The 25791-nt window shown below is 35.7% G+C and overlaps 1 protein-coding gene across 8 annotated transcripts in view; it reads left to right on the top strand.

Moving 5' to 3' along the window:
- EXOC1 (exocyst complex component 1) overlaps positions 1-25791 on the top strand; it is a 58673-nt gene that overhangs the window by 26362 nt on the left and 6520 nt on the right. For 5 of the 8 annotated variants that reach the window (XM_045815859.2, XM_045815853.2, XM_045815855.2 and 2 more), the window contains 8 exons: positions 2241-2390; positions 7940-8045; positions 12355-12399; positions 13897-14060; positions 14625-14732; positions 15977-16053; positions 16604-16832; positions 23480-23663. In XM_045815859.2, the coding sequence (XP_045671815.1) occupies positions 2241-2390; positions 7940-8045; positions 12355-12399; positions 13897-14060; positions 14625-14732; positions 15977-16053; positions 16604-16832; positions 23480-23663 (1063 nt within the window). Of the gene's footprint in view, positions 1-2240; positions 2391-7939; positions 8046-8965; positions 8990-12354; positions 12400-13896; positions 14061-14624; positions 14733-15976; positions 16054-16603; positions 16833-23479; positions 23664-25791 lie in introns of all 8 variants that reach the window. The other 3 variants (XM_045815860.2, XM_045815858.2, XM_045815857.2) reach the window with 2 other exon arrangements.

The following is a 25791-nucleotide window of genomic DNA, read 5'->3' as shown; positions in this document are numbered from 1 at the left end:
ATATGAATAGTCATTCATATATAAATATATATGACACTATAAATAGACACTATAAATAGCCTCATGTCAATTCAGGTCAAGTTTTGCCATTAAAATAGATTTGGCACCAAATTTAAATGAAGGTTTTAGAGCTTTTTGTATTTTAGAGTTGAAGAAAGGGATTGTGGACCTATCTATACAGTAGACCTTGTATATAGCATCTATAATAGTTGTGAACTTGTGTGGCCTCGCCCTTTCTGCTGCTTATTTTGGTCAGTTGAGTTTTCTGATACTTTTCTGCTATCTCTGTTCCAATTTCCTAAGTAGGTATCAGTAATCTTAAGTAATATCAGTATTCTTAATCTTAAGTAACCCTTAATCTTAGAAATATATTGATAGTTCTGCCTAATTTTATATGGAATTTCTATATAATGGGTCCTTATTTTTCCTTTTATATCCATTTTAAATTGGGGATATAATCTTACAAGAAGAAAATTATCCAACAGGCTGATTTGAAAGCTTTAATGAAGAAGGAACTCAAATAATGAGTGTTTTAGTACTTGGCATGTTTTATACTTCTGTCTTTCTTGCTCTAAAGGTACTTCTCAATTGCTAGAGAATTCTTCATTGCCTTAGACCAGAAATTTTTTGTGAATACTCTGTAGTTAAAAGAAATTATTTAAAAAATCCATAACCACTAAGTTCTTATTCTGTGTATATAGTAAAGCATATAAATTAGATAAAGGAAAGAAACCTCTTTTAAATTAAAAGAATTTAAATATAGGAGCACCTGGATTGCTCACTTGGTTAAACAGCTGACTCTGATTTCAGCTCAGGTCATGATCTCAGGGTCTTGAAGTCGAGCCCCACATTGGGCTTTGCACTCAGCACAGAGTCTGCTTGAGATTCTCTCTCCCTCCCTCTCCCTCTGCCCTTCACCTTGTGCGCTCTAAATAAATAAGTAAAATCTTTAAAAAATAAAACTAAATAAAAGAATTTAAATTCGGGATATTTAAAAGATAATTTATGGCAGCTAGTATAATACACATATAATTAGGTTTAGGTAACTTTACTAGGAAATGAATTAACCAGCACCAAAACTCAATCACTGTATCATTTTAACAGAATGCTAACAAATAACTTCTGACTAAGCAAATTAGATTGAGTCAGACTGACATCAAATAAATCCGTCTTGTTTTTCCTTTTCCTTTTTCTTGGGAACTTACATTTTCAAGGGGAATCCACTCCTTTAATCTTTCAACTCCTCATCTCTTAGACACTGGCTTTGAGTTCATCACAAATATTGACCAAGTAGCAGAGAGAGCTAGATTGTTACCAAAGAGGGCTGGGAAGATTTTTATTGTGTGTGTTTGTTTGCTTGTTTTTTAGATACCAGTAACTAGTAGGCATTTGCAATTTTTGAGTCTGGTTAAAATAAATGATTTTGTTACATATGTTTTTAAAAGGAAATGGAAGTGAGACTCACATGACTAAGGTTCCAGTTCTTCCTTCCAGCATGACCTGAGCAAATCACTTAATCCTTTAAGTTTCCATTTCTTCTAGAAAATAAGGTCATTGGAACAGATAATCTTCCAGGCCCATATTTTTCAAATCAAAAGTCAGGATGCATCATCTAAGACTGACTGATAACTTATTAATTTATTTACATAAAAGCCTTGTCAAGGTTTTAAAATAAAATCATGTGTAGTTAATTAACAAATTACTAAAAAAACTAAAATTACACTACTACTAAGTATTATCCAGGAAAGCCCAGGATATCATCATCTGTGGTGCCTCCTAGTTCTAAAATTTTATATCCTTTATGTCCTTATCTGTTGTTTTAAATATCGTAGACTCTAATAGTAAAAATACCATAGATGTAGACAATTTGTTTTGAATGACTTCCCTATTTGATGTGTTTCTCAGTACAGTTGCATCATGAGGTATATTTGCTTAATAAATAGTAAAATGGTATGGGAGAGACAGGTTTGATTAAAACATTCATTGTCAACTCCTTTAGAAGATGAGGTGGGTAGTTGATTTAACCCAGAGGGCTGTTCTTGCATGTTTATGATTATTTTATGGTGATGGTGTTTGGTAGATTTACACAGGATCATAAAAGAAGATAAGTAAGTACTCAGTTTTTATACTTCTCTATCTTTTTTTGCTTTTCGTTGGCTACATGTGGTCGTTGTTTAGAATTTTCAATTACATGTTTCTTTCACTGTCAATGCATTTATTTACTTATTTACTCACTCTAGGGTCATGATCAGAGTTCAACTCTTGCTCAGCACTCTGTTGAACTGGCTTTACCCAATCATCATCCGTTTCATAGAGACTTGCTTCGATATGCCAAGTTGATGGAGTGGCTAAAGAGTACAGATTATGGAAAATACGAGGGACTAACAAAGGTATGAGTTTGATATCAATTACTCACTGAGTATGGAACATAATCTTCTAGAATCAAGACATCATGTATTCAGTTCCCCAAGTGACGTTTGAAGTACTGTAGTACATTCTTAGCGAAGCAGAAACTAATTGAATTTCTGAGTGCTCATTAACCAGGCAGAACACTTATTTTATTTACTTGGGTAAAGAAGAGCTAAATTTCAAACTTCGGTTTGATATAGTAATAGGCTGTACTGTGGCCTTAAGCATCTTTCAGTTTAGTTAAATGCAGTAATTATTTCCTAAGTTTCTTTATATGCAATATAGAAATAGAGACTAGAAGATATACGTATAAGTGAGGTATTTGCTCTCAAAGAATTGATAACCTGTTCGATTAAGCAAGTGCAGAGTGCCTCTTTATTAAGCAAGCATTTCACTATTCTAGGCACACGGGACCTAACAAACAAGTCCCTCTTCTAAAGAGCCTTACATCTGAGTGAGAAGAACAATTATACTTAAAACAATCAGCAAAACATTAAGTGCTAAACTGAAAATGGGTTTACATGTATGGCAGTTTAGAAAAGAGAAATCCATGTCCTAAAGCCGTGGGGGAAAGCTTCAGGGCAGAAATTGGACTTGACTTAAGTTTTAAATCATGAATGGGATTAGATAAATCAGAAAAAAAGAGAAATGGCATTCCAGGGATGAACGGCAAGATGTACAGACAGAGGTGGGAAAATATGCCCTTTCATCAGGACAATGGAGAATGCAAACCTATGAAGCAGAAATTTCATATTCTGGAGCAGCGAGAAATTATGTTGAAAAAGAAGAGCCATGAGCCCTAACAGCATTCCTCATACATGGGAAAAAACTAGATGAGGCAAATTCATTAAGAACCTAATATAATAATTCAGATGAAATGAAATCTGAACCAGGAAGATAGTGGTAGGAGTAGAGAATAGACACCAAAAGAGAGACTTCAGTGATGGAAGGGACAGGATGATGCCAAACTTTCTAGGCTTGGGGATTAGAGGAGCAGTCCCAGAAACATCAGCAATTGGAGAAGATGAGTCATTCATTCATATATGAGTTGAGCACCTGTTATGTTCTAAGTAAGTGCTAGAGATACAGCACCGAAGGAAATGGACAAATGTTTGCCTTCTCACAGCGCATGTTTTGTTGGAGAAAGACTGACAAAAAAGTCAGTTGTATAGTATGTTAGAGGGTACTGCTGAGTGTCTGGAAAAAATAAAGCAGGGAACGCTGGGACTGGGGGAAGACTATAGTTTCAAATAATGCACCAGAGCGTAGATTTTTAAAATGAGCAAGGATGAGGGGTGTCTGCCTGGCTTAGTCGGTAGAACATTCGACTTTTGATCTCAGGGTTGAGTTCGAACTTCGTTTTGGGTGTAGAGAGTACTTAAAATCTTTTTTTTTTTTTCAAGATTTTATTTATTTATTCGACAGAGATAGAGACAGCCAGCAAGAGAGGGAACACAAGCAGGGGGAGTGGGAGAGGAAGAAGCAGGCTCATAGCAGAGGAGCCTGATGTGGGACTCGATCCCATAACTCTGGAATCACGCCCTGAGCCGAAGGCAGATGCTTAATCGCTGTGCCACCCAGGCGCCCCAAGAGAGTACTTAAAATCTTAAGAAAAAAAAAAGGGTGGGTGAGCAGTGGGAGTTTCTTGGGGAAAGCTTTCCAGGCACAGTACAGGTGTTCTATGGCAAGAGCATGCCTGGCGTACGGAGAGAGCAGCAAGGAAGGCACTGTGGTTGGAGCACAGAGGACCAGGGACAGGACCTTAGAAGGAAGGTAGGAGAGGTAAAGTAGGGGTGGGGTAGAGCAGATCTGGAAGGGACTGTGTACCATGGTAAGGACTTGGCTTTTACTGTGAAGGAGATGGGGGAGGGGGTTTTGGTGGGCTTTGAGCAGTAGAATGACATGGTCTGATTTAGCTTTAATAAATGGCCATTGTGGCAGGAAGCCATGGGTACAATACTTTTCTGGCATTTCTGCTATGACCTTTAGTATTGGAATTGACCATGTCACTTAGGGAGCTGAAGAATTGCTACCTAATTCCAGTATATAAACAGCTATATTTATATATCAGATATAAGAGCAGTTTACTTAAAATTCTGAAATACCCTGAAAAACATGTAAATCTTTTAAGTTTTTAGAGTTTAATTTAGAGTTTAAAAATAAAAAATCTAAGTAATGCATAAGTTATTTTAATAATTAGTAATAATTTAATTATGTGGACAATATGATCTTAAAAGATATTCTCAAATTGGAAAGAGTAATGTGTTTTGTTTCTTGGAGTGAAAACAAAAATATTGAGATTGTTAATATAAAAGCTCTTCCCCTCAAACCATGTGCTTATGCCGAAAAGGTCCTAACAGAATTTACATAGCTAAATCATCTTATTTTTTGCTAGTTTTGCTAGTCAGAGTTTTTCCTAGTTTTATTCAAAAAGTGGTGCTCTCTTTCAGAGTGTTTTATAATGAAGATTATTCTTCCTTGTTTGTACATGAACCCATTTTATCTTCATACTTACTGAAATAATTATTACAGCTTCCTCTAGTGTTAGGTTCATGCTTCATGAGAAGATAGATTAGGTAGAAATTTGTGAGAACTATGACGATAAGAAAAAAAGCAGGTTTTACATTCCTATCAGTGTATCGATAGGAACACATTTGGCACAAGGACATTCTTACATATCAGTCTTTATGTGTTTTTTCTTCAAAGTGCCTTTGCCCACTTAAAGTAAGATCTGGCTTCCTTTACTTCTAAGCTGAGATCATAAGGAAGGGGACATAAACCTTGGTAAAATAGATAATATTTTTAAAGTATAATTTTAAAAATGCTTTTCAAAAAGAATATAAGTATCCTGAGGTATTTATATACTTCTTATCTGGCCAGCTATTTTAGGTAAGATTACTTTTGTTCCTCAGAATTAGTCTTTTAAGTGTTCTGCAACTCTACTGTTGTGTTATATTTTGTTTTGTTTTGTTTTCATTCAACAGAATTCTGATTTGGAGCTATCTTAAGGAAAAATATTTACAGTACTGGAATTCTTTGCCTTTTGAAGTTTTAGGAGGATTATTTTGAATAATTAAACATTATTGTATCTCCTTAAGAGTTTTGTGCCAACAAGTGCTTTGTCCCCTAGTGAATATTCAAATAAGTAAAGTAATCAATAAGCTTTTTGCCTAATTGTGTTCTCAGTGAGTATTATTGCCCTATCTTTATATATAATGCAGTATTCATGAATGTAATTTAAGTGAAGAAACAGAATGATAGCCAACCTAGCAATGATTTATGGAATCATTCTCTGCTCACAGTATAGTTTTGATTGACAATATTAATGAGCTTTTTAAATGAAATTGACTTATTTCCCAGGAATGTTACTCGATCCCGTGGTTTGAACTTTTGACAGACTATGTATTTTACCTCATAATCTAATTTGGTTGCTGAAGTTATCAAAAATGGGAATTTTATTAAAAAGAAGAAATAAAAGAAGGAAAGAAAGAAAGAAGGAAACAGATTAAATAGTGCTTCTTCAGTGAGAAATAATTAAATGCAGATACTGTTTGCACTTGGTTGGGTATATGCAGCTTTCATGCTTTCTGGCAGCAAAAAGAAAAGCCTTTTTCCGTTCTTCAAGGTATAAGAATCACTAGGCACTGCCCTAGCTCTGCTTAGGGCTGAATCTAGCAAAGCCCAGTTTTTTAGTGTACATAATTAGAGCTCAGGGAAATAGCTCAATTGCCCAGATTCCTTCCTCCCCAGGACTACAACCCCTGTCTGTGGCTCTGGGTTATTCATGTAGGGCAGCTAATAATCGAGAAGGTCCACCCATGCTAGGGGAGGAAATGAGCTTTTCTCTCCCAGTAATCTCCCGAGGTTGATGGTCAGTCTTGAAGATTACCCAGACGTCTTCTCTCAACCTCAGTTCTACATTTGTGGAATTTACCCATTTGTGTAAAGAAAAAGTAAAATACAGAGATCTTGGTAAGACTGTACAGTCAGCACAATGTAAAGTTGAAAAGACTGCCTGAGTCAATATTTAAACTCATGATAGTTAAATGTCAGGTGCTGTATACAAGGTGCTAAGAGGTACCTCATAAGAGACATTCTTCAGAATTTGGTTAATGAATGAACTGATGGTTACACCTGTCTGTGGCCTTTCCCACCAATGAGTTCTGTTACGTAGCTGGAAAAAAGGTATCCAGTCATTCAAGTTGCATTGGAAAAGGGAGTGATTTTCAGTAGTCTGCTCATGTCACTATTTTCTAGATACCGAAGGAGCTGTTTTGAAATTGTTTAAATTGCTTGGATAGTAATGTGCACTTTAAACAATTTGGGTATTGGAATGCAGTCTGCTATGTTGAATGATTTGAGTAGAAACCACTGATGAAGATTTCACAAATAGTGTGAAATTAATTTCTTATTTGTCAACTATTTACTGATTTGCAATGATCAGTATTTTTATGAGAATTTAAACTTGCAAAAATGAGACATTGAAAAAGTGAGACAGCCCAATGAAATAGGATGAAATAGGCTGTCTCTATCTCTGTCGAATAAATAAAATCTTTAAAAAAAAAAATTGTGAAAACTGTAAAGATATACGAATTCTAATTAAATTCTTATTGAAAATCACTTATCTTGGTATACCTAAGTACCCTAGGCTTATTGAAAGATTATTGAAAATAACCTATTTTGATTTTTTTTAAAGATTTTTTATTTATTTATTCGACAGAGATAGAGACAGCCAGCGAGAGAGGGAACACAAGCAGGGGGAGTGGGAGAGGAAGAAGCAGGCTCATAGAGGAGGAGCCTGACGTGGGGCTCGAACCCGGAACGCCGGGATCACGCCCTGAGCCGAAGGCAGACGCTTTAACCGCTGTGCCACCCAGGCGCCCCGATAATACATTACTTAATACCCTAAGTTGACAGGGGACACTGAAACTGAATGTGCTCCTTTGTTGCCATTGACACTGTCTGTTGGTATGATTGTTTTTAAAAGCAACATGGCAGTATGTAGGAACAGTTATAAAGATTCCCATATTCTTTGGCCCTGTATTTCCACCCTTAGGAAATTATTCCAAGAGAACAATTCATTGAAGATGAAAGGTTATTGTAACATTGTCTATCATAGCAAAACACTGAAACCACTTCAGTGGCCTCTGCTAGGGGATTGATTTGCTGAATTGTGGTACATCAACAAAGCATAACACCGTATAGTCAGTAAAGTGTGAGACTGGACAAGCATGATTGCTCTGACCTAAATATCCTGTACAGTATGATTGCAACTCTATTTAAAATATATGAAAGATAATACATAAAAATGAAAATGTGTGATTATGTTCAACTTCATATTTTTGTAAATTGCTGTTTTGATGCCTGTTCAATTTTTTTTTTAAGACAGAAAACAGCCGACTTTTTATTTCCTATGAAATACATCAGAATTTTAGTACAGAAAATTTAAAGCAAGCACGAAGGATTTGGGGGGACTGAATTGTTAATATTTGTTTTATTAATAAGAAGTACCTGTTACTTTTATTTTAAGAATTACATGGATTATTTATCACGACTATATGAGAGAGAAATTAAAGATTTCTTTGAAGTTGCAAAGATCAAGATGACTGGCACAACTAAAGAAAGCAAGAAGTTTGGTAAGCTTAGACACCCCAGTTCATTGTTTTCTATTAAAAGTGGCCTTATTTACGACGAATAATTCTAAGACTTTTTAGAGCAGGGTGGAAGAAGATACAGTAGAATTGATGAAAAAGTAAGGCTGATGTGTTGGTTTGATTTAGAGTTACTTCACAGAACAAATATTTACATCTGTAAATATATGACTTTTACTAAAGTGCTGTAGTATATGGACCTGACAGCAGTTGTGTATTCGTGCCGTAAATGAAAGCATCTATTCGCAGGAAAAGCAGTTGACCAGAAAATGAAGTACAATATGGTAGAGAAGGTATTAGGCTAAGAGACATATTGAGAGTTGTTTCCAGCTTCCTAAAAGGCCTTTTGCAGCAGTTGGTGGCAAGTCATTGATCTCTTAAGTCATTGCTCTCTACAGGGAAATGAAAGTAATTCCTGGCTTCTTACTTCTCACTGGCTATTTTGAATCAAAAAGTAATTTTTTGTTTCCTTCCCCCCCCCCAAAGGGGCTGTAAAAATGTCACCCAAATTTCTCCTGTGATTATACCTTATTTTTCCAAAGAGTTATTTTTGAAGCATCTTATTTTTTGTTGCTTCTACGTATGTTAAGTGGACAGAAACATGATTTGAAAAGATAACCAGTGAAAGTATCAAGTTATGAGGAAGGTGATTTGCCGAGGCCACATTCTGCTCTTGCATGTACCCATCTCTGGAGTTCCTTTTGGATGGAGTTCTGTGCCTATTCAAGTCAAAACCTGGCCTTAAATGGCTACAATGTGTACTCCTCAGTGTGTCTGCGTAGTTCCCCTTTAGAATAATGAGTTTAGCATTTGCTTGTTGAAAGGAGCCTATGCCCTAAGCAATTTCTGGAAATCAGGAAACAGGACTGAAATTGATAGCACATCTTTCCATTCTTTTCCTTTAGGACAGAGAAGACTGTCTTTAGTGGGTAATTATTTAGTAATTCACTGTTGTTGTTGTTGTTGTTGTTGTTGAATTCAACACTAATATATTGATTATACTAGTCCAGACTGTTGAAATGAATTTATGTACACATATGTTACATTGAGGTAAAGATACTGATAAGTATCTTGGGACCATAGGCTTTTGGAAACAGAAATGCTAACTCATCCTAAAGGTTAATTGTTCTTAAACAGCAGTGTGTTTATATCCTTGTTAATGTTTCACTGTGGGTATGTTATGCTTTTTTTTTTTTTAGTAAGCAGCATATTAATTCAGTTACATGTTTAATGTTTTCATTTAGTATATTTGTCACCACTTGTTAGTGAACCATTTTGTTTTGAGAGAACTCTTCTACAGAATATGAAACTGGAGATAAAAAGGAAATCTTTCTAAAATTATCTCCTTAGGAGGTCATTAATCCCAGTATCATAATAGTTTATCAAGCCTAAGATTCACATTGAGGTAAATGACATACCAAAAATGGAATTTAAAACAAGTACAACAGTATTTTAATGGTATCATTGCATTAACCTGAAAATTAAATTTTTTTTCTTTTTCTTCCTCTTAGAAAGTTCTTAAATTATCTTGTTTAAAATATTTTTAAAATAAGTTTAGAAGGCACTTTTATAGTATTAAAATCACATTTCTTCTTATGTATCAAAAAATAACAAGAGAGTAATTTGTGATGGTTGATGGCACCAGAAAACCACAGTTTCAGTTATTTTGATGTCATCAGCTACAAGAGAAGAAAAACTAAATAATGAACAGAATTCAGAGGACAAGTTAAATACAGATGACTTAAATTCTAAATAAGGTAGAATGAAAAATTTTTTAAATATCTTTTCAGTCATTCAAATTGTGTTTAAATCAACTTTTAAAAGTAATGTAATTAAAATAGAAACCTGAAATTTTGGAAAGATAACTTGTCCGTGAATCAAAATGAAGTAATTATAAATAAAATTTAAATTTTTTTGTTTTTTACTTGCTCTGAAAATTCTGGGTCATAGATGCTAATAAGAATAGAAAGTCATATTGAATGTACTTTACAAAAGGAAATGTATAGTCGATATAGTCATAGAGATTTAGGGGACTACTCTCTTTTTAAATACTTTGACTCAACTTTAACATCACTTTAGCTCAAGTAATTCAGAATAATGTTGAAATACCAGCAAACACCTTTTTTTGTGGTAAGGTCTTTATGTAGCTAACTGGCCTTTTTAATTAATAGTTTTTACTTTGATAAACTCAGAGGCATGGAATTCCCTCCCCCTCCCCAAGAATGATATTTTGGTGGGGTTTTTTTCCCCTTGTGTTCTACAAATGTACTTAATGAAATGGCAGGTAAAGGAAATTTAGAAATTATTTTTAAAATCACCTATTTTTTCTTTCTATAGCTAAGATAACACACATACACATTATTTCAGTCCCTTAACATATGCATTTATATAATTACTGCCTCCCTTGTATTTAATATTCCAAAATCTTAAAAGTGGTATGTCAAAATTATTTTTCATTATGTGTTTCTCCACTAAACTAAGAATCTTGATTCCAAAAGGAGTTTTGAATATAAGACTGAATTCAGTGCTGGCTAGAAAATTCATTTAATAAATACTAATTATTTATTATGTAGTAAGCACTGCTAGGTACTGAGAATGCAGCAATAAGCAAAGACCCTACCTCATGAAGTTTACAGTCTAATGGGGATTATTTAAAGATACTTAAAAGGTTACCTGAAGGGGTGCCTGGGTGGCTCAGTAGGTTAGGCATCCAACTCTTGATCTCAACTCAGGTCTTCATCTCAGGATCGTGAGTTCAAGCCCCATGTTGAGCTTCATGCCCAGCGTGGAGCCTGCTTAAAAAAAAAAAGAATAGGTTGCCCAAATATTGTTTGTTGCTGATAAATAATATAGGCTTTGATGAGCCCCAAATTATAATTAATTGGCACTACTGGTAACTCTGTATTCCTTATTGGGTACTAAAAATAAGTGTATGAAGTGTCAGGCCTTGTTCTGAAACTGGTGAACTTAGTATAGTGATACCTTAAAGCCACCAGAAGGTACCATTCAGATTGGTCAGCTAATAGCTCCAGCACAATTCCTGCTTATCACTTTAATCTCTAGCCTTGGTGTTTCATACTCCCTTGAGCTTCACATAGCTAGGCCTGCGAAGATATACATATCCCTGGTATGATAAGTCAGTAGCTTTTACCTGGGCTTTTGCCTCGAAGTTTGGTAAGGATAGTGACAATTTGATACATTGTTCTCTGTTTTTAAAATGTTTCCAGGTTATAGTTATATTCTTTAATTTTCTCTTTCATTCTGTAATTTCTTTCTTTGCCTTTCACATTCACTTCTAATTTGAGTTTAGAATGTTTCACAAGATGATCTCTACAATTGATCTAATGAATATTATATAGAGAGAAGTTTTAGAATAAAATGCCAAATGGCCCCAAAAGAGCTCAGATTCCTATATTAAGCCTGTTCCTTTGGCTTTAGCCTTCCATCCACCCATCTCCTGATAATTAGTATCTTGATATATACTTTCCATTCTAGGTGTTCATAAAGCCAGTTACTAAGTAGTTTGGCTTGATATTTTGAAATGATTTCAAAGCCCCACTCATGTATAATTTTTTATCGAATGTAGTAAAACATTGTTCACTCCTCTCACGAGTTTTCAGGGATCAAGATTGTTGATGTGCTTAATGTCTAAGTCTACAACTTCATTCTAATAAATTTCCACTTTATTAAACTTCTACTCAACCATATGATCTCACTCATATGTGGAATTTAATAAACAAAATGAACGAGCAAAGGGAAAAAAGAGACAAATCAAGAAATAGACACTTAACTATAGAGAACAAACTGATGGTTACCAGAGGGCTGGTGGGGGGGGATGGGTGAGATAGGGGTTGGGGATTAAAGAGTACACTTATTATGATTGAAATAAAATAAAATAACTTAAAAAATTTAAAAAACACTTTTACTTGAACTGTTTTTTTTCCCAGAAACCAAAACTTAAAAATGTAGTCTTTTAAATTTTAAGCACACTAGCTCCATAAACTTAAAAAAAAAAATCATTTAACAGTGTTGGGGGAGGGGCTGACAAGTACGGATATTTTTACCTGAATATTTGAGTAAAAACAAAAAGACTAGTAAAGTTTTTTCTCTCAGAATTTGTCGAACAGTAGCTGACCAACTAAACATATGTTGCACCTCTTGTTACTTGATGCTCATGGTTCTTTGCATGTGTCTTTTAAACTAGAGCTTTAACTTCCTCTTGTGCATGGTTTGTGCAAATTGCAGTTTATTAACTTGTCTTTGTCTTTGATGCTTGCAACCTAATCCATCACAGCTACACTGCCTCGAAAAGAAAGTGCTGTCAAACAGGAAACAGAGAGTGAGTATGCTTAGTGTATTAGTAGGTATTCTCAATCCATGTTTTTTAATGTCTAGAAATTAGTTTTTTGTCTTGAAAAAAGTTATGCCAAAAAAAACTGATTGCTCTGAGTTGCCAGGTTCGATGAAAGGAAACCAACATGATGGTAGTGGTATGGCTACATTCAAGAAATGTAATTCAAAATCTATGGTGGGTAGTCAGAAATTTATGGAGAGGCTTAACCATTAAACTTCTCTTTCCAGGCTGTGTTTAGAAACTATAAAAATTCTTTTTTTTTTTTTTTTAAAGATTTTATTTATTTATTCGACAGAGATAGAGACAGCCAGCGAGAGAGGGAATACAAGCAGGGGAAGTGGGAGAGGAAGAAGCAGACTCATAGCGGAAGAGCCTGATGTGGGGCTCGATTCCGTAACGCCGGGATCACGCCCCGAGCCGAAGGCAGACGCCCAACCGCTGTGCCACCCAGGCGCCCCTAGAAACTACAAAAATTCTTAAAAAAAAAAAAAAAAGAAAGAAACCATAAAAATTCTTATAGATATGGTCAGATTTTGCATAATGAAACCAAAGTTTATCTTTAATTTTCCCTATTATATCTTCATCTGTCCCTTCTGACCATCAACAAATAATATACGTTAAGTGAGAAATGTTTTAGAAGATTAAAAAAGTTATTTGTTGTTTATATTTAATTCTGAATAAAAATATTACATTTTCTTGTAAAAATGGAAGCCTTTAATTCCTTGATAGATGTAGAATATTGTCCAGCCACAGTTTTCTCATTTTCCCTCAAAGATGTCACATATTTTGTAGCTCATGATGTATTATATTTTAGTTGTATTTTAAGTATAACAAGTTTTCAGGCGTGTTTTTTTTTTCTCTTCATTCTGTTTAGTTTTTAAAGAGCTGTAGTTAATCAGTTCACTTAGTGTAAAAGCAGAGTTTCTGGGTTCAGGAATGTGTTAAATTGAAGCATATGTAATTGACTTTTTGTAGGGCAAGAATGATCGAGTATTGGCAGTTTCCTGTGGTTCAACCCAATATTTTCGGTTATGTAGAGGCGAGTAATATTGGGATATGGCCTTTTTTTCTTCAGAAATAAAAATAAGTCATTAAAAAATAAAAAAGTCATGTTAGCTAGTACACTAAGGAGTTATTGGCCTTCATCCATATCTATGTCTTTTGAGTAGGAAGGAAATCTTCATCTGCCTCAATCTAGAAATATCAGGCAACTTTGGTGGTACTGGGCAGGGGATAGATTATGTGATCTTTAAGACCCCTTTCAGTCCTATTCTGTAGATCTGTGTAGTTTTCGCTACTCTACAATATACTCAGGAATAGGACACAAATGTTAGTGAGAGAGCAGGACACTCTCCAGCCCGCCCCATGCGGTAGACTTGTGCAATGACTGATAAGAGCACTGAAGATGAAGACAGCCCTCATTTACGCTATGGGTCTTTTATTCATGAAGGTCACAACTTTCAAAGTTTTATTATTTCTTAGGTCTTCATGGAAGTTCTGGGAAATTAACTGGATCTACTTCTAGTCTAAATAAACTCAGCGTTCAGAGTTCAGGGAATCGCAGATCTCAGTCATCTTCTTTGTTGGATATGGGAAACATGTCTGCCTCTGATCTCGATGTTGCCGACAGGACCAAATTTGATAAGGTAAAATAAGATAACAAGTATGTCTTAAACTGTAACATTAGTTTTCTAATAGCAGTTTGTTACTGCTTTAAGTGTGTTCAAGGATTTGGGCTATGTTGGCTCTCTGAATTAACCATACTTTACTTTCGGATTCTGAATCTGAAAAAAATACTAGTCAAATGGCAACTGAAATGTGTATTATCAGTTCATTGATATACAGCCTTATTAATATTTATTATAAATCATTAAGAGCTTGCATCTCTAAGTTCTTTGAGCCAACTACAAAGTAAAGAGGAAATAACAGCTTTTGTGAAGCTAAGTGTTCTCTGCAATGCATTAAGTTTAAAAACTTTATCTCTGTTCCTCTTTCTAGATTTCAAGTGAATAATTACTATGAGTTTTATTTTAGGTATGTCTGGCTCTGTTATGCCTTGATACTGCTACATCATCCTGCCAATCTTGGAATAGTTTCTTTTGGGATTTTATTGCGATTATACGTAAAGCATCTGTGATCCCTACAGAAAAGTAAATTAAATGTAGAAGATTTTTAAAGCATTTGGTGCAGTTCATTTTTGTTTTCTTCAGATCTTCGAACAGGTATTAAGTGAACTGGAGCCCTTGTGTCTGGCAGAACAGGACTTCATAAGTAAATTTTTCAAACTACAGCAACATCAGAGTATGCCTGGAACTATGGTATGGCTCGCATTTATTTATTGGCTGATATTTATAATCTGTAGTATAATTAACCTAATTAATGTATTGTCACAATTTCAATATCAGAACAGAAAAAGAAAAAATTTACGATGTAAGGATTTTTTTCAGTAATTTTTGTCATACCACAAGATAATAAAAACAGTGATAGTTGGAGTCTGAGCATCTAATTTAATACTCCAGATTGTCTTAGACCTAAATATCCTCTAAATTAGTAAGGGGGAAATGTCTGAATTTACTTTGTAAAAAAATATTATTAAAAAAGAAATTTTAGCATTTTAGTAGTCACCAAGAAAAAATATAATTTTCAAAAGAAAAAGATATTTGAGTATATATACCATGGCCTAGCAAAGAAAGAAAGAAAGAAATAAAGAAGCTCCAAAACTGAACTTTTCCTATGCCTTTGTTACTAACTAGCTATGAGACCTTAAACCAATTCTTTAATCCCCAGTTTTCCTTATCTGTACAATGAATATAGTAATGCCTGTTCAGCATGCCTCAGGTGGCATAAATGTAAGGAAATAAAATGAGAGACTGCTGCAGTATTTTGAAAAACTTAAAAGCACAATGGAAATAAAATGATTTTTAAATTAAGGTCATCTTGGGTGCCTGGGTGGCTCAGTTGATAGAGCATGCGTCTCTTGATCTCGGGGCCATGAATTTGGGCCCCATGTTGGGCATAAAACTTACTTGAAAAAAAATAAGGTCATCTTAAAAAACAGAACCAACATATAAAAAGCAATCATAAAATGAATTTGTTGTTATAGGTGGTAATGATAGTAAATTTATTTGTTAGCCTCTCTAAGAATTTTTAATAGCATTTTTTAAATGCCAGAGTTTTAAACGATTGATGCAATTTCTTTAATTTTTAAAATTCTTTCTTAAAAGTTGTTTCTGATTTTTTGAGCTGCCCCCCATTCCTACACCCCCTCTGAGCCTCCTGTACCTTCTCTGTCCCTGCTTTCCCCTCACGTGCATACACACGAGCACATCTTCTCAGCCCACAATAATTCTCAGATAAAATCTCAGATAAAATCTAAAACATTTCATAACCATTCTTAAACAACATACTAAATTATATAGTTTTATCAGTAGTACTACCTTTAAAAATCATTTTTCATAATGTATTCTCTCCTAGGAATTTTAAGACTGAGCAGGCTTTTGCTATATAAACTAGTCAAATTGTTGGTCTTTTATTATGTAAAGTACCTGAATAATTTTTGCAGACTGAAGCAGAGGACCTAGATGGAGGAATATTTTCCCGGCAACATAATGCTGGTGTGCCACCGCCTGTCTCATCTGAGTATGTGTTTGTTACTATCTGTCATTTATCTGGGGAGGGGGGCACTTAACATTGAGCCTCGAGGAGTGCTGTTCAGTGAGGAGCCAGATGATTCTGGTAATGTGACAGCACTTAGAGCACTGACATGTGTGCCCAGTGTCTTCTCAGACGTCTTACTGAGTTAAAATGCGTCCTGTTGTCTGACCCTTCAGCTCTTTCTGGCTCTAGTAATCACAAAAAAGTGCCATCAGTTGAATGTTTGCTGGTAAGAAGTAGCATTTGAATCGCACGGTATTTCTTAGCAATTACAAAGCACATTTCAGGATCCAGCTTTACAAATGACATGAAGTTATATTTTGAGCAATAAAACTCAACTTCAAAAAACATTCTTATGTTGAAAAAAATATTTTTATGTTGGAAACTCCTGTAGAATAATTAGGTCATCATATTTGGACATTTTTCATTGAAATGTAAAATTTTAGTCATTTCGTATATATGCAGTGGATTAAAGTTAAAGATCAAGACACGAAACCTGTAATAAATTCCTATATTTTTTATGTTTTCTGAACAGGAAAGATATGATCCGTCAGATGATGATTAAAATATTTCGCTGCATCGAGCCAGAACTGAACAACCTAATTGCATTAGGAGACAAAATTGATAGCTTTAACTCCCTTTACATGCTTGTCAAAATGAGTCATCATGTGTGGACCGCACAGAATGTGGACCCTGCTTCTTTTCTGAGTACTACATTGGGAAATGTTTTGGTGACTGTCAAAAGGAACTTTGACAAATGCATTGTAAGTTGTGTTTTTTTTTTTAATAACTTAGAATTCTAATCATGGCAAAAAACAGGTAAATGTATTTAAGTCAAGAAATTTCCAGTTTTCTATCGTGTGATCTACTCTTCACATCTCTCAAAGCCTGAAGCAGAGTGTTAGCTGCAATTCATAGGAGCGGAGTTAGCTGGATGCTACTGTGCCAGCTAGTTTCCCTTCTACACGGTTTGTGAATCTTGGCAAGTTCTGGAGTGAGCGGCATAGAGGCAGCAGCTGCTTGAGAGATCCACTAGGTAACGAAATCTCAGTTAACTGATCAGTGACCAGAGATCACATAAAACAATTGAAACTATCATTTGGATTTAATGTTGTTCTTTTTAAAATATGTTCTAATAAGAAAATTAATGATTGGATTATTTTAATTGATTGTTTAAATTATTTAATTAGGTTTATTAGTTTACTAATTTAATAACTTTAATTAATAATCATACTGTTTTGTTTTAAGAATACATTGTTCTTTGGGGTGCCCGAGTGATGCAGTCCGTTAACCGTCCAACTCTTGCTTTCCACTCAGGTCATGATCTCAGGGTGCTGAGTTGGAGCCCCACCATCAGGCTCTGTGCTCAGTGTGAGCCTGTTTGTCCCTCTCCCTCCCCCTCTGCCCTCCCCCCACAAAATAAATAAATAAATCTTTTTTAAAAAGTCTTTAAAGAAGAGAGAGAATACATTGTTCTTATAATAACTTCCAGCAATCATTATGTTCTTCCTTCTAATAGGAAAGAAAAATCATTAGCAATTTTATTTCTGTCTGCTAGGTTTTGGTAAGCTTGTAGGTATGAATTGGGCTGGGCCAGGTTCTAAAATAGAGGTTCATTTTATTAATGTGGTTAGTATGTAAAAGTGGATGTCTGTCATTTGAATATTTCTACTATGTAACTTCTAAGTTATATCCAGCTCTCGAATATCCATAAAATAATAGGAGATAGAAATATTAAGGGCAATTAAAATCTACATCATTTTTGAAAAATAATATTTATTGGGTTTTTAAAGTATAAAGGCAATCTACTTTCACTATAGAAACTTAAATGTCACCTCAATAAGCTTGTTAATCCTCTTTCCTTACCACATGACTTCACTTGGTATTTGAAATACTATGAAATTTGACCTCTTAAGGCTTATCCTCTTCTTTCTCCCACCTTCTCCAGTGGTGATGCTAAACCTAGAGGGTCTGACTGCAAGCTGAGAGCCAAAGGGAAAAGGAAGAGCTGCTAGCGGCTAAGATAATGAGTCCCGTGTGACATAAATCATGAGGACACTACATTTCCAGACTATGAAGGCTTTGTTCCTTTTATTAGTAAAATACAACGCTGTGTAAACCTGTCAATCCAACCGAACATAATTGTTAAAAGCATAGGATGTAGTGTCAGGTAAATATAGATGTGGATTCAGATGAAGTGCTTATTAGCACACTGTCTGGCACAGAAATCAGACCTTAGTAACTGACGGCTCATAAAGGTGGTGGTGCTCTTACTGCTGCCAGTGGTAGTCATTAATAATAGTTTATTAAAGAACGTTCATGTTATTCTCAAGGCAGAATAGAAAAACAAAGTAAGATTAACTTAGACAAAGGTATAAACTCAATATTTTCTTATAAAATTACGTGTATTTCCAAAGGATCTATCTGTTGTCACTAACGGGACATCTCTGTCTCTTACTGTAACTCCTATCTTCTCACAGTGTCTGGTGGATAGTATGTACTCAGTAAGTATTATGTTTTGGTATTTGGGACAAGATTAGGACCTAAGGCATACCTTGAAAAGGTAATAAATGGGCCTGTTTGTATTGAGCCAAAAGCATGAATGTCAGATGGCTGCAGAAAATGGAACAAATAGCACCTGAGTTTGGCTCTTTCATCTCATGGCCAAGCTCAGAGTATCTGCTGTTCTTCAAAGAACAGGACTGAAAAAGCTAGCCTCGCCTGAGCTAAAACTAAAGTTAGAAAGTAAGTGACATATCAAGTACTACCAAGCTAGGCTCCGCAGTCCCAAACATTCTTACCTGCACTCAATTTTCTTTTCAGGATTCTTCACACTATGGTGATATGGACTTGTGCTCTTAAACCTTTGAGAATGATATGATTTGGTTAAATTGCCATGGACAGGAAGGATGGATAAGTAATATAGCGATGTGTGCCTCTCATCCAAGTTGTAATCTTAATCATTGAATAACCTCCATGTCGAGCAGTCAGCTGCAAATAATGTATGCATTGAGCTTGAGAGAAATTTTTTTAAAGATTTTATTTATTTATTTATTTATTTGACAGCGAGAGACAGTGAGAGAGGGAACACAAGCAGAGGGGAGTTGGAGAGGGAGAAGCAGGCTCCCCTCCGAGCAGGGAGCCCGATGTGGGGCTCGATCCCAGGATGCTGGGATCATGACCTGAGCCAAAGGCAGACGCTTCTACCCAGGTGCCCCAGAGCTTGAGAGAAATTTATTTTTTGTAAGATTTAGTTCATTGATGGCTTTGCTTTGAGAGAGAGAGAGAGAGAGAGAGAAAGCGTGCACGTGCGTGTGAGCTGGAGGGAAGGGGCAGAGGGAGAAAGAGAATCTCAAGCAGGTTCCACATCCAGTGCAGAGCCCAACTCAGGGCTGAGTCTCACAACCCTGAGATCATGACCTGAGCGGAAACCAAGGAACAGTTGCTTAACTGATTGAGCCACCCAGGTACCTCCTAATGGCTCTTTTTTTAAACAAATGCGTTGTTTCTGTTCTACCAGTTCTAATGCCAGAAAAGACAGTTGTCATTTAGAATATTTCCAGTTAATGTTTAAGTATATTCAGGCTATAATTATATCCTATGCCTTTAAATGCCACCTGAACAAAAATCTTCTGAAGCTTACTAACCACCATAGAGCAGCATTCATAAATTAATGCTTACTGTGTACCAGGCACTGATCTAAGCACCTTGCACACATTATCTCATCTAATCTTCACGACCTCCTCCCACCTACAGAAGGTAGACTCTCTGAGAGGTTGTGTTACTTTGCCCAGGTCAACGGTAAGAAATGATGGAATTAGTATTCATACCCAGACAGTCTGGTTCCAGCACCTGCAGTCTTACACTCCCCTCTCTGCTGCATCCATTTTTACTTGTCACAATCATCAATACCGATGAAGTGGAATACAGGGGTACCTCAAAGATACCGCAGACTCAGTTGGTCCAGGCTCCCGCAATAAAGCGAGTATCACAATAAAGCAAGTTATTGAAATAAAATGAATTCAGATGAATTTTTTGGTTTTCCAGTACATATTACTATATTACACTATAGTCTCTTAGTGTTCAATAGCATTAATGTCTAAAAAACAATGTTCATAACTTAATTTAAAAATACTTTACTGCTAAGAAATGCTAACCATCATCTGAGCTTTCAGCGAGTTCTAATCTTTTTGTGGACGGAAGGTCTTGATTCCATGTTTATGGCTGCTGCTGATCAGGGTGGTGGTTGCTGAAGGTTGGGGTGGCTGTGGCCGTTTCTTAAAATAAGACAACAAAGTAGTTTGCCCCATAAATCAACTCTTCTTTTCACAGTTTCTCTATAGCGTGCAAAGCTGTGCGATACTATCGTACCCACAGTGGAACTTCTTTCAAAATTGGAGACAGTTCTCTCAAACCCTGCCGCTGCTTTGTCAACTAAGTTTATGTAACGTTCTCAATCTGTTGTCATTTCAACAGTCTTCACAGCATCTTCACGGCTACTTCACAGATGGAGTAGGTTCCATCTCAAGAAAACACTTTCTTGACTCATCCCTAAGAAGCAACTCCTCTTCTATTACAGTTTTATCATGAGATTATAGCAATTCAGTCCCATCTTCAGGCTCTACTCCTAATTCTAGTTCTCTCACCGTTTCTACCACATCTGCAGTTACTTCCTCCAGTGAAGTCTTGAGCTCCTCAGAGTCCTCCGTGAGGGTTAGAATCCTGTTCATGTTATACTTTTGACCTCTTCCCATGAAGCACAAATGTTCTTAATGGCATCTAGAATGGTTAATCCTTTCCAGAAGGTTTTCACTTTATTTTGCCCAGATACATCGGAGGAATCACTATTTATGGCAGCTTAGCCTCACAAAATATTTTTCTTAAATAATAAAACTTGAAAGTTGAAATGACTCCTTGATCCATGGGCTGCAGAATGGATGTTGTGTTAGCAGACACGTAAACAGCATTAATCTCATTGCCCATCTCCATCAGAGCTCTTAGGTGACCAGGTGCATTGTCAATAAGCAGTCATATTTTGAAAGAAGTATTTTTTTCTGAATAGTAGGTCTCAGCAGTGAGCTTAAAATAGTAAATCATGTTGTAAACAGATGAGCTGTCATCCAGGTTTTGTTCTATTTATAGAGCACAAGCAGAGTAAATTTAGCATAATTCTTAAAGGCCCTAGGATTTTGGAATGGTAAATGAGCATTGGCTTCAACTTGAAGTCACCAGATGCATTAGCCCATAACAAGTGAGTCGGTCTGTCCCCTGAGGCTTTGAAGCCAGGCATTGATATCTCTCTAGCTATGCAAGTCTTAGATGGCATCTTCTTCCAACAGAAAGCTGTTCTGTCTACATGAAAATCCGTTGTTTAGTGTGGCCACCTTATGAGTGATCTTGGCTGGATCTTCTGGGGAACTTGCTGCAGCTTCTCCGTCTGTACTTGCTGCTTTATTTCGTACTTTATTTTATGGAGATGGCTTCTTTCCTTAAACCTCATGAACCAACCTTTGCTAGCTTCACACTTTTCTTCTGTACCTTCCTCACCTCTCTCAGTCTTTACAGAATAAGAGTTAGGGGCTTGCTCTGGATTAGGCTTTGGCTTAAGGGAACGTTGTGGCTGGTTTGATCTTCTATCCTGACTACTAAAACTTTCTCCATATCAGCAAGAAGGCTGTTTTGCTTTCTTATCATTTGTGTGTTCACTGGAGTAGCACTTTTAGTTTCCTTAAAAAACTTTTCCTGTGCCTTCACAACTTGGCTGTTTGGTGCAAGAGGCCTAGCTTTTGGCCTGTCAGCTTTTAACACGCCTTTCTCACTAAACTTAATTATTTTTAGCTATTGATTTAAAGTGAGACATGAGACCCTTCCTTTCACTTGAACACTTAATTGGCCTCATGTCAATATTGTGTCTCAGGGAATAAAACTGTGTCTGGACCTAAGGAGAGGGAGAGAGATGGGGGAATGGCTGGTTGATGGAGCAGTCAGAATACACACATTTATTGATTCAGTTTGCCATCTTATAAGGGCATGATTTGTGGCACCCCAAACAAAAGATTACTGATCACAGATCACCATAACAAATATAGTAATAATGGAAAAGTTTGAAATATTGCCAGTTACCACAGTGTGACACAGAGGCATGAAATGCGCGAATGCTGTTAGAAAAGTGGTACTGACAGACTTGCCAATACAGGATTGCCACAAACCTTCAATTTGTAAAAAAAAAAAAAAAAAAATGCAGTATCTGTGAAGTGCAATTAAAGCGAAGTCCAATAAAATGGGTATTCTGTGGTAGGAAAGATAATATCAAATGGTTGACAGTACGCCACAGGACTTTCTAATACTAAGGTGTGTAGCCTACAGATAATTACTTTTCTAAGCCACATGTCATAGGATTTTCAAGTTACACCCCAAAAACATTTATGAAATTTTAGGTAGAGGTAAAAATGTCTACAGTATTTGGCGGTGTAATTTTTATCTAGATCCTCTGAGAAGTACACAGAACCAAATTGAATTCATGGATCTTTTTGAACCCAAATGTCTAGGTTTTGTCCATATAAGACATCCCTTTTGTACTCTGTCACCATCATACACAAGCACTTTGCTGAAACAAGTAGAGAATAAGTAGAACAAGTACATGATAGATACATGGCAAACTAGATAGTATAAATCCATTGTAGAAATGCCTGTTCTCCCTCTCTGTTCTCATATCCAGAAATTAAAGAACTGGTCTAGCCAAACACAAGTTTTAGGCTAATGAGAATGGGAAAGGACTGTGATTCTCAAACTTGGCCACATGACCACCAACTAGAAATAACCTAGAGAAATCCTGTGTGTGCTCTGGTATCTACTCCACGTCAAAATGAGCAGTCGCATTATACTTACCTTTCGTGAATGATAGAATTGTTTATTGCTTGTTTTCCCTTTGAACAAAAACTTGAGCTGTACAGAGTTTGATTATATCTTGTTTTAAATAATTTGGCTTTTTTCTTCTATTTTATTTTCTTAAAACATGTGTACTTTTGAGCACCTGCGTGGCTCAGTTGGTTAAAGCTTCCGACTCTTGATTTTGGCTCAGGTCATGACCTCAGGGTTGTGAGATTGAGTCCCACATCTCGCTCTGCACTGGGCGTGGAGCCTGCTTAAGATTCTCTCTCTCCCTCTGCTCCTCGCCCACTTTCTTTCTCTCTCTCTCTCTCCCCCCCCAACAATAAAAATATATATGTGTGTACTTTTTAATCTATAAAAATAGTGTTTCCTGTTATAGTAATCTGTAATTAGTAAACATCCAAAATGTTCTAGGTACTAAATTGTGTCCTTCCTCTATGGTATATACATTTGCTTATGATTATATGTTGTTTCTAAGTTGCTTGGCTATTTCTCTCCGTTGTTTTCTGCCTAACTGTAGAGTAACCAAATAAGGCAAATGGAAGAAGTAAAAATCTCAAAGAAGAGTAAAGTAGGAATTCTTCCATTTGTTGCTGAATTTGAAGAATTTGCTGGACTCGCAGAATCAATCTTTAAAAATGCTGAGCGTCGTGGAGATCTAGATAAAGCATATACTAAACTTATCAGAGGAGTATTTGTTAATGGTAAGCTTTTGTTATGTACTAAGGAATTTTTTGGTTGGTCGTTTTCACTATTTATGGGCACTCAATTTGGGGGATAGATAATGTTCATTATTTTCCATATTCTATAGTCTTATTGAAGTTTTCTGAAAGTAGGTATTTCTCGAACCTGAAAAAAGAAGAAGCAGTACATATAAAACCCATTCATATTCATCAGGCACCACTTCTATTTTAGGGTTCATATGGGATTATCACTATGCAAAATTGGAATTCCTTTTTTAATCACAAAACAATCTTTTTAAAAAATTTAAAAATGAGATTTTACATTTGCATTTTAGCAAGAGTCTTCAGGGAGTGATAGGCAGTGATATCTGTGTAACAGTAAGCAAATCAGTTTACTTCTTTAGGCCTCAGTTTTCGTATCTGTCACAAAAGGTAGATTAATGCTAAACTGTCTTCCTGTGTCAGATCCTACAATTAAGTTACAGAAACAGTATGATGTACCATTTAGTTTGAAATAAATGATCTGATTGCATATATTCAGGAATTTTAAAAGCTAAAACAATTGACAGGAAGTAGAATCATCTTACCAATTACATATCACATTTTCAGTGGAAACAGTTCTAGAGAAAGATAGATAAATTACATGATTGAATGTTTGTATGGTTGATATTTCTTTTGAAATTCAAGGTAGCTTTGGGGCTCCTGGATGGATTAGTTGGTTAAGCCTCCAACCCTTGATCTCAGCTCAATTCAGGTCTCTATCTCAGGGTCATGAGTTTAAACCTCCAGGTTAGGCTCCATGCTGGGTATAGAGCCTACTTTAAAAAAAAAATTTTTTTTTAATTCAAAATAGCTTTGCTTAATATATGCTCATTATACACCCCCAAAAGTCTAAAAACAGATTTTAAAAATCAAGAAAAAAATAAAAATAATTTGTAGTTTCATCAGGCAGAGATAACATTTAATTTTTATCTGTCCAAACTTTTCAATATTTCTCCTTTATATGTATGTGCATATTATGTGTATGTGTGTTCTTGAATGTAAGTTTTTATCATACCTTATACTCTGTTTTGGAACCTGCTACTCCATAATTCTAATGTCTTTCCTTGTCAATTTATATTATAACTGTAATCATTTTTAATGATTGCATAGTATTCCATGTATCATTATCAGATTTCCTATTAATAAGCATTTAGTTTGTTTCCAGTTTTTTGCATATATTCTTTTATTCATGTCCAATAATTTCTGTGGAGTAAATTACTAGAAATGGAATTACCAGGTCAAAAGGTTTGCATATATCTCAAGGCCTTTGCCAAACTGTCTCACAGAAAGGTTATACCAGTTAAGTGTTCTGAGCAGTTGGTGAAAGTTTTCATCACATCTCATTAATGCTGAATATTAGTAAGTATTATCAGTCTTTTTATTCTTTGTCAACCTAATAGGCTAAAATTGATTTTGTTTATGGTATTCTTTTTTACCATGCAAGAGCTTTGAAATTTCTTGTCAGATTTATCTGTCTCTCCCTTTATGATTTCTAAGTTTTGGACCTTCTGTAAAAAGGTCATGCTATCACAACATTATTTTTTTAATTAGCTTTATTTTCCTTAGTACTTGTGATTATATTTGTTTATTTGCTTTTTACATTTTTAGGTACTTGAGCAATTTAGAATTTGTTCAGCTGAAAATGGGAATTAGGAATCCAGGTTTATTAGTGTGTTCAAAAGGACCAGCTGGTTGGGGCGCCTGGGTGGCACAGTGGTTAAGCGTCTGCCTTCGGCTCAGGGCGTGATCCTGGCGTTATGGGATCAAGCCCCACATCAGGCTCCTCTGCTATGAGCCTGCTTCTTCCTCTCCCACTCCCCCTGCTTGTGTTCCCTCTCTCGCTGGCTGTCTCTATCTCTGTCGAATAAATAAATAAAATCTTTAAAAAAAAAAAAAAAGGACCAGCTGGTTGTCCTCTAACACATTTTGAGTAATTCATCATTTCCCCCACTGATCTGAAAAGCCACCTTTATTATATACTGCATTTCCATATATATATACATATATATGGATTTATATGTATATATAACTATTTTAGAGTGATTTTTTTTGTTAGGGCTAGGTGGATATGAAGACCCTTCAGAATGTCTTAAGTGCAGAGCTGTGC

The sequence above is a fragment of the Ursus americanus genome, chromosome 8 (assembly GCF_024610735.1).
Source record: "Ursus americanus isolate L20-20 chromosome 8, mUrsAme1.1.p, whole genome shotgun sequence".
NCBI lineage: Eukaryota > Metazoa > Chordata > Mammalia > Carnivora > Ursidae > Ursus > Ursus americanus.
The sequence above is the reverse complement of the archived record's forward strand: the minus strand, read 5'-3'. Positions and strand labels throughout refer to the sequence as shown.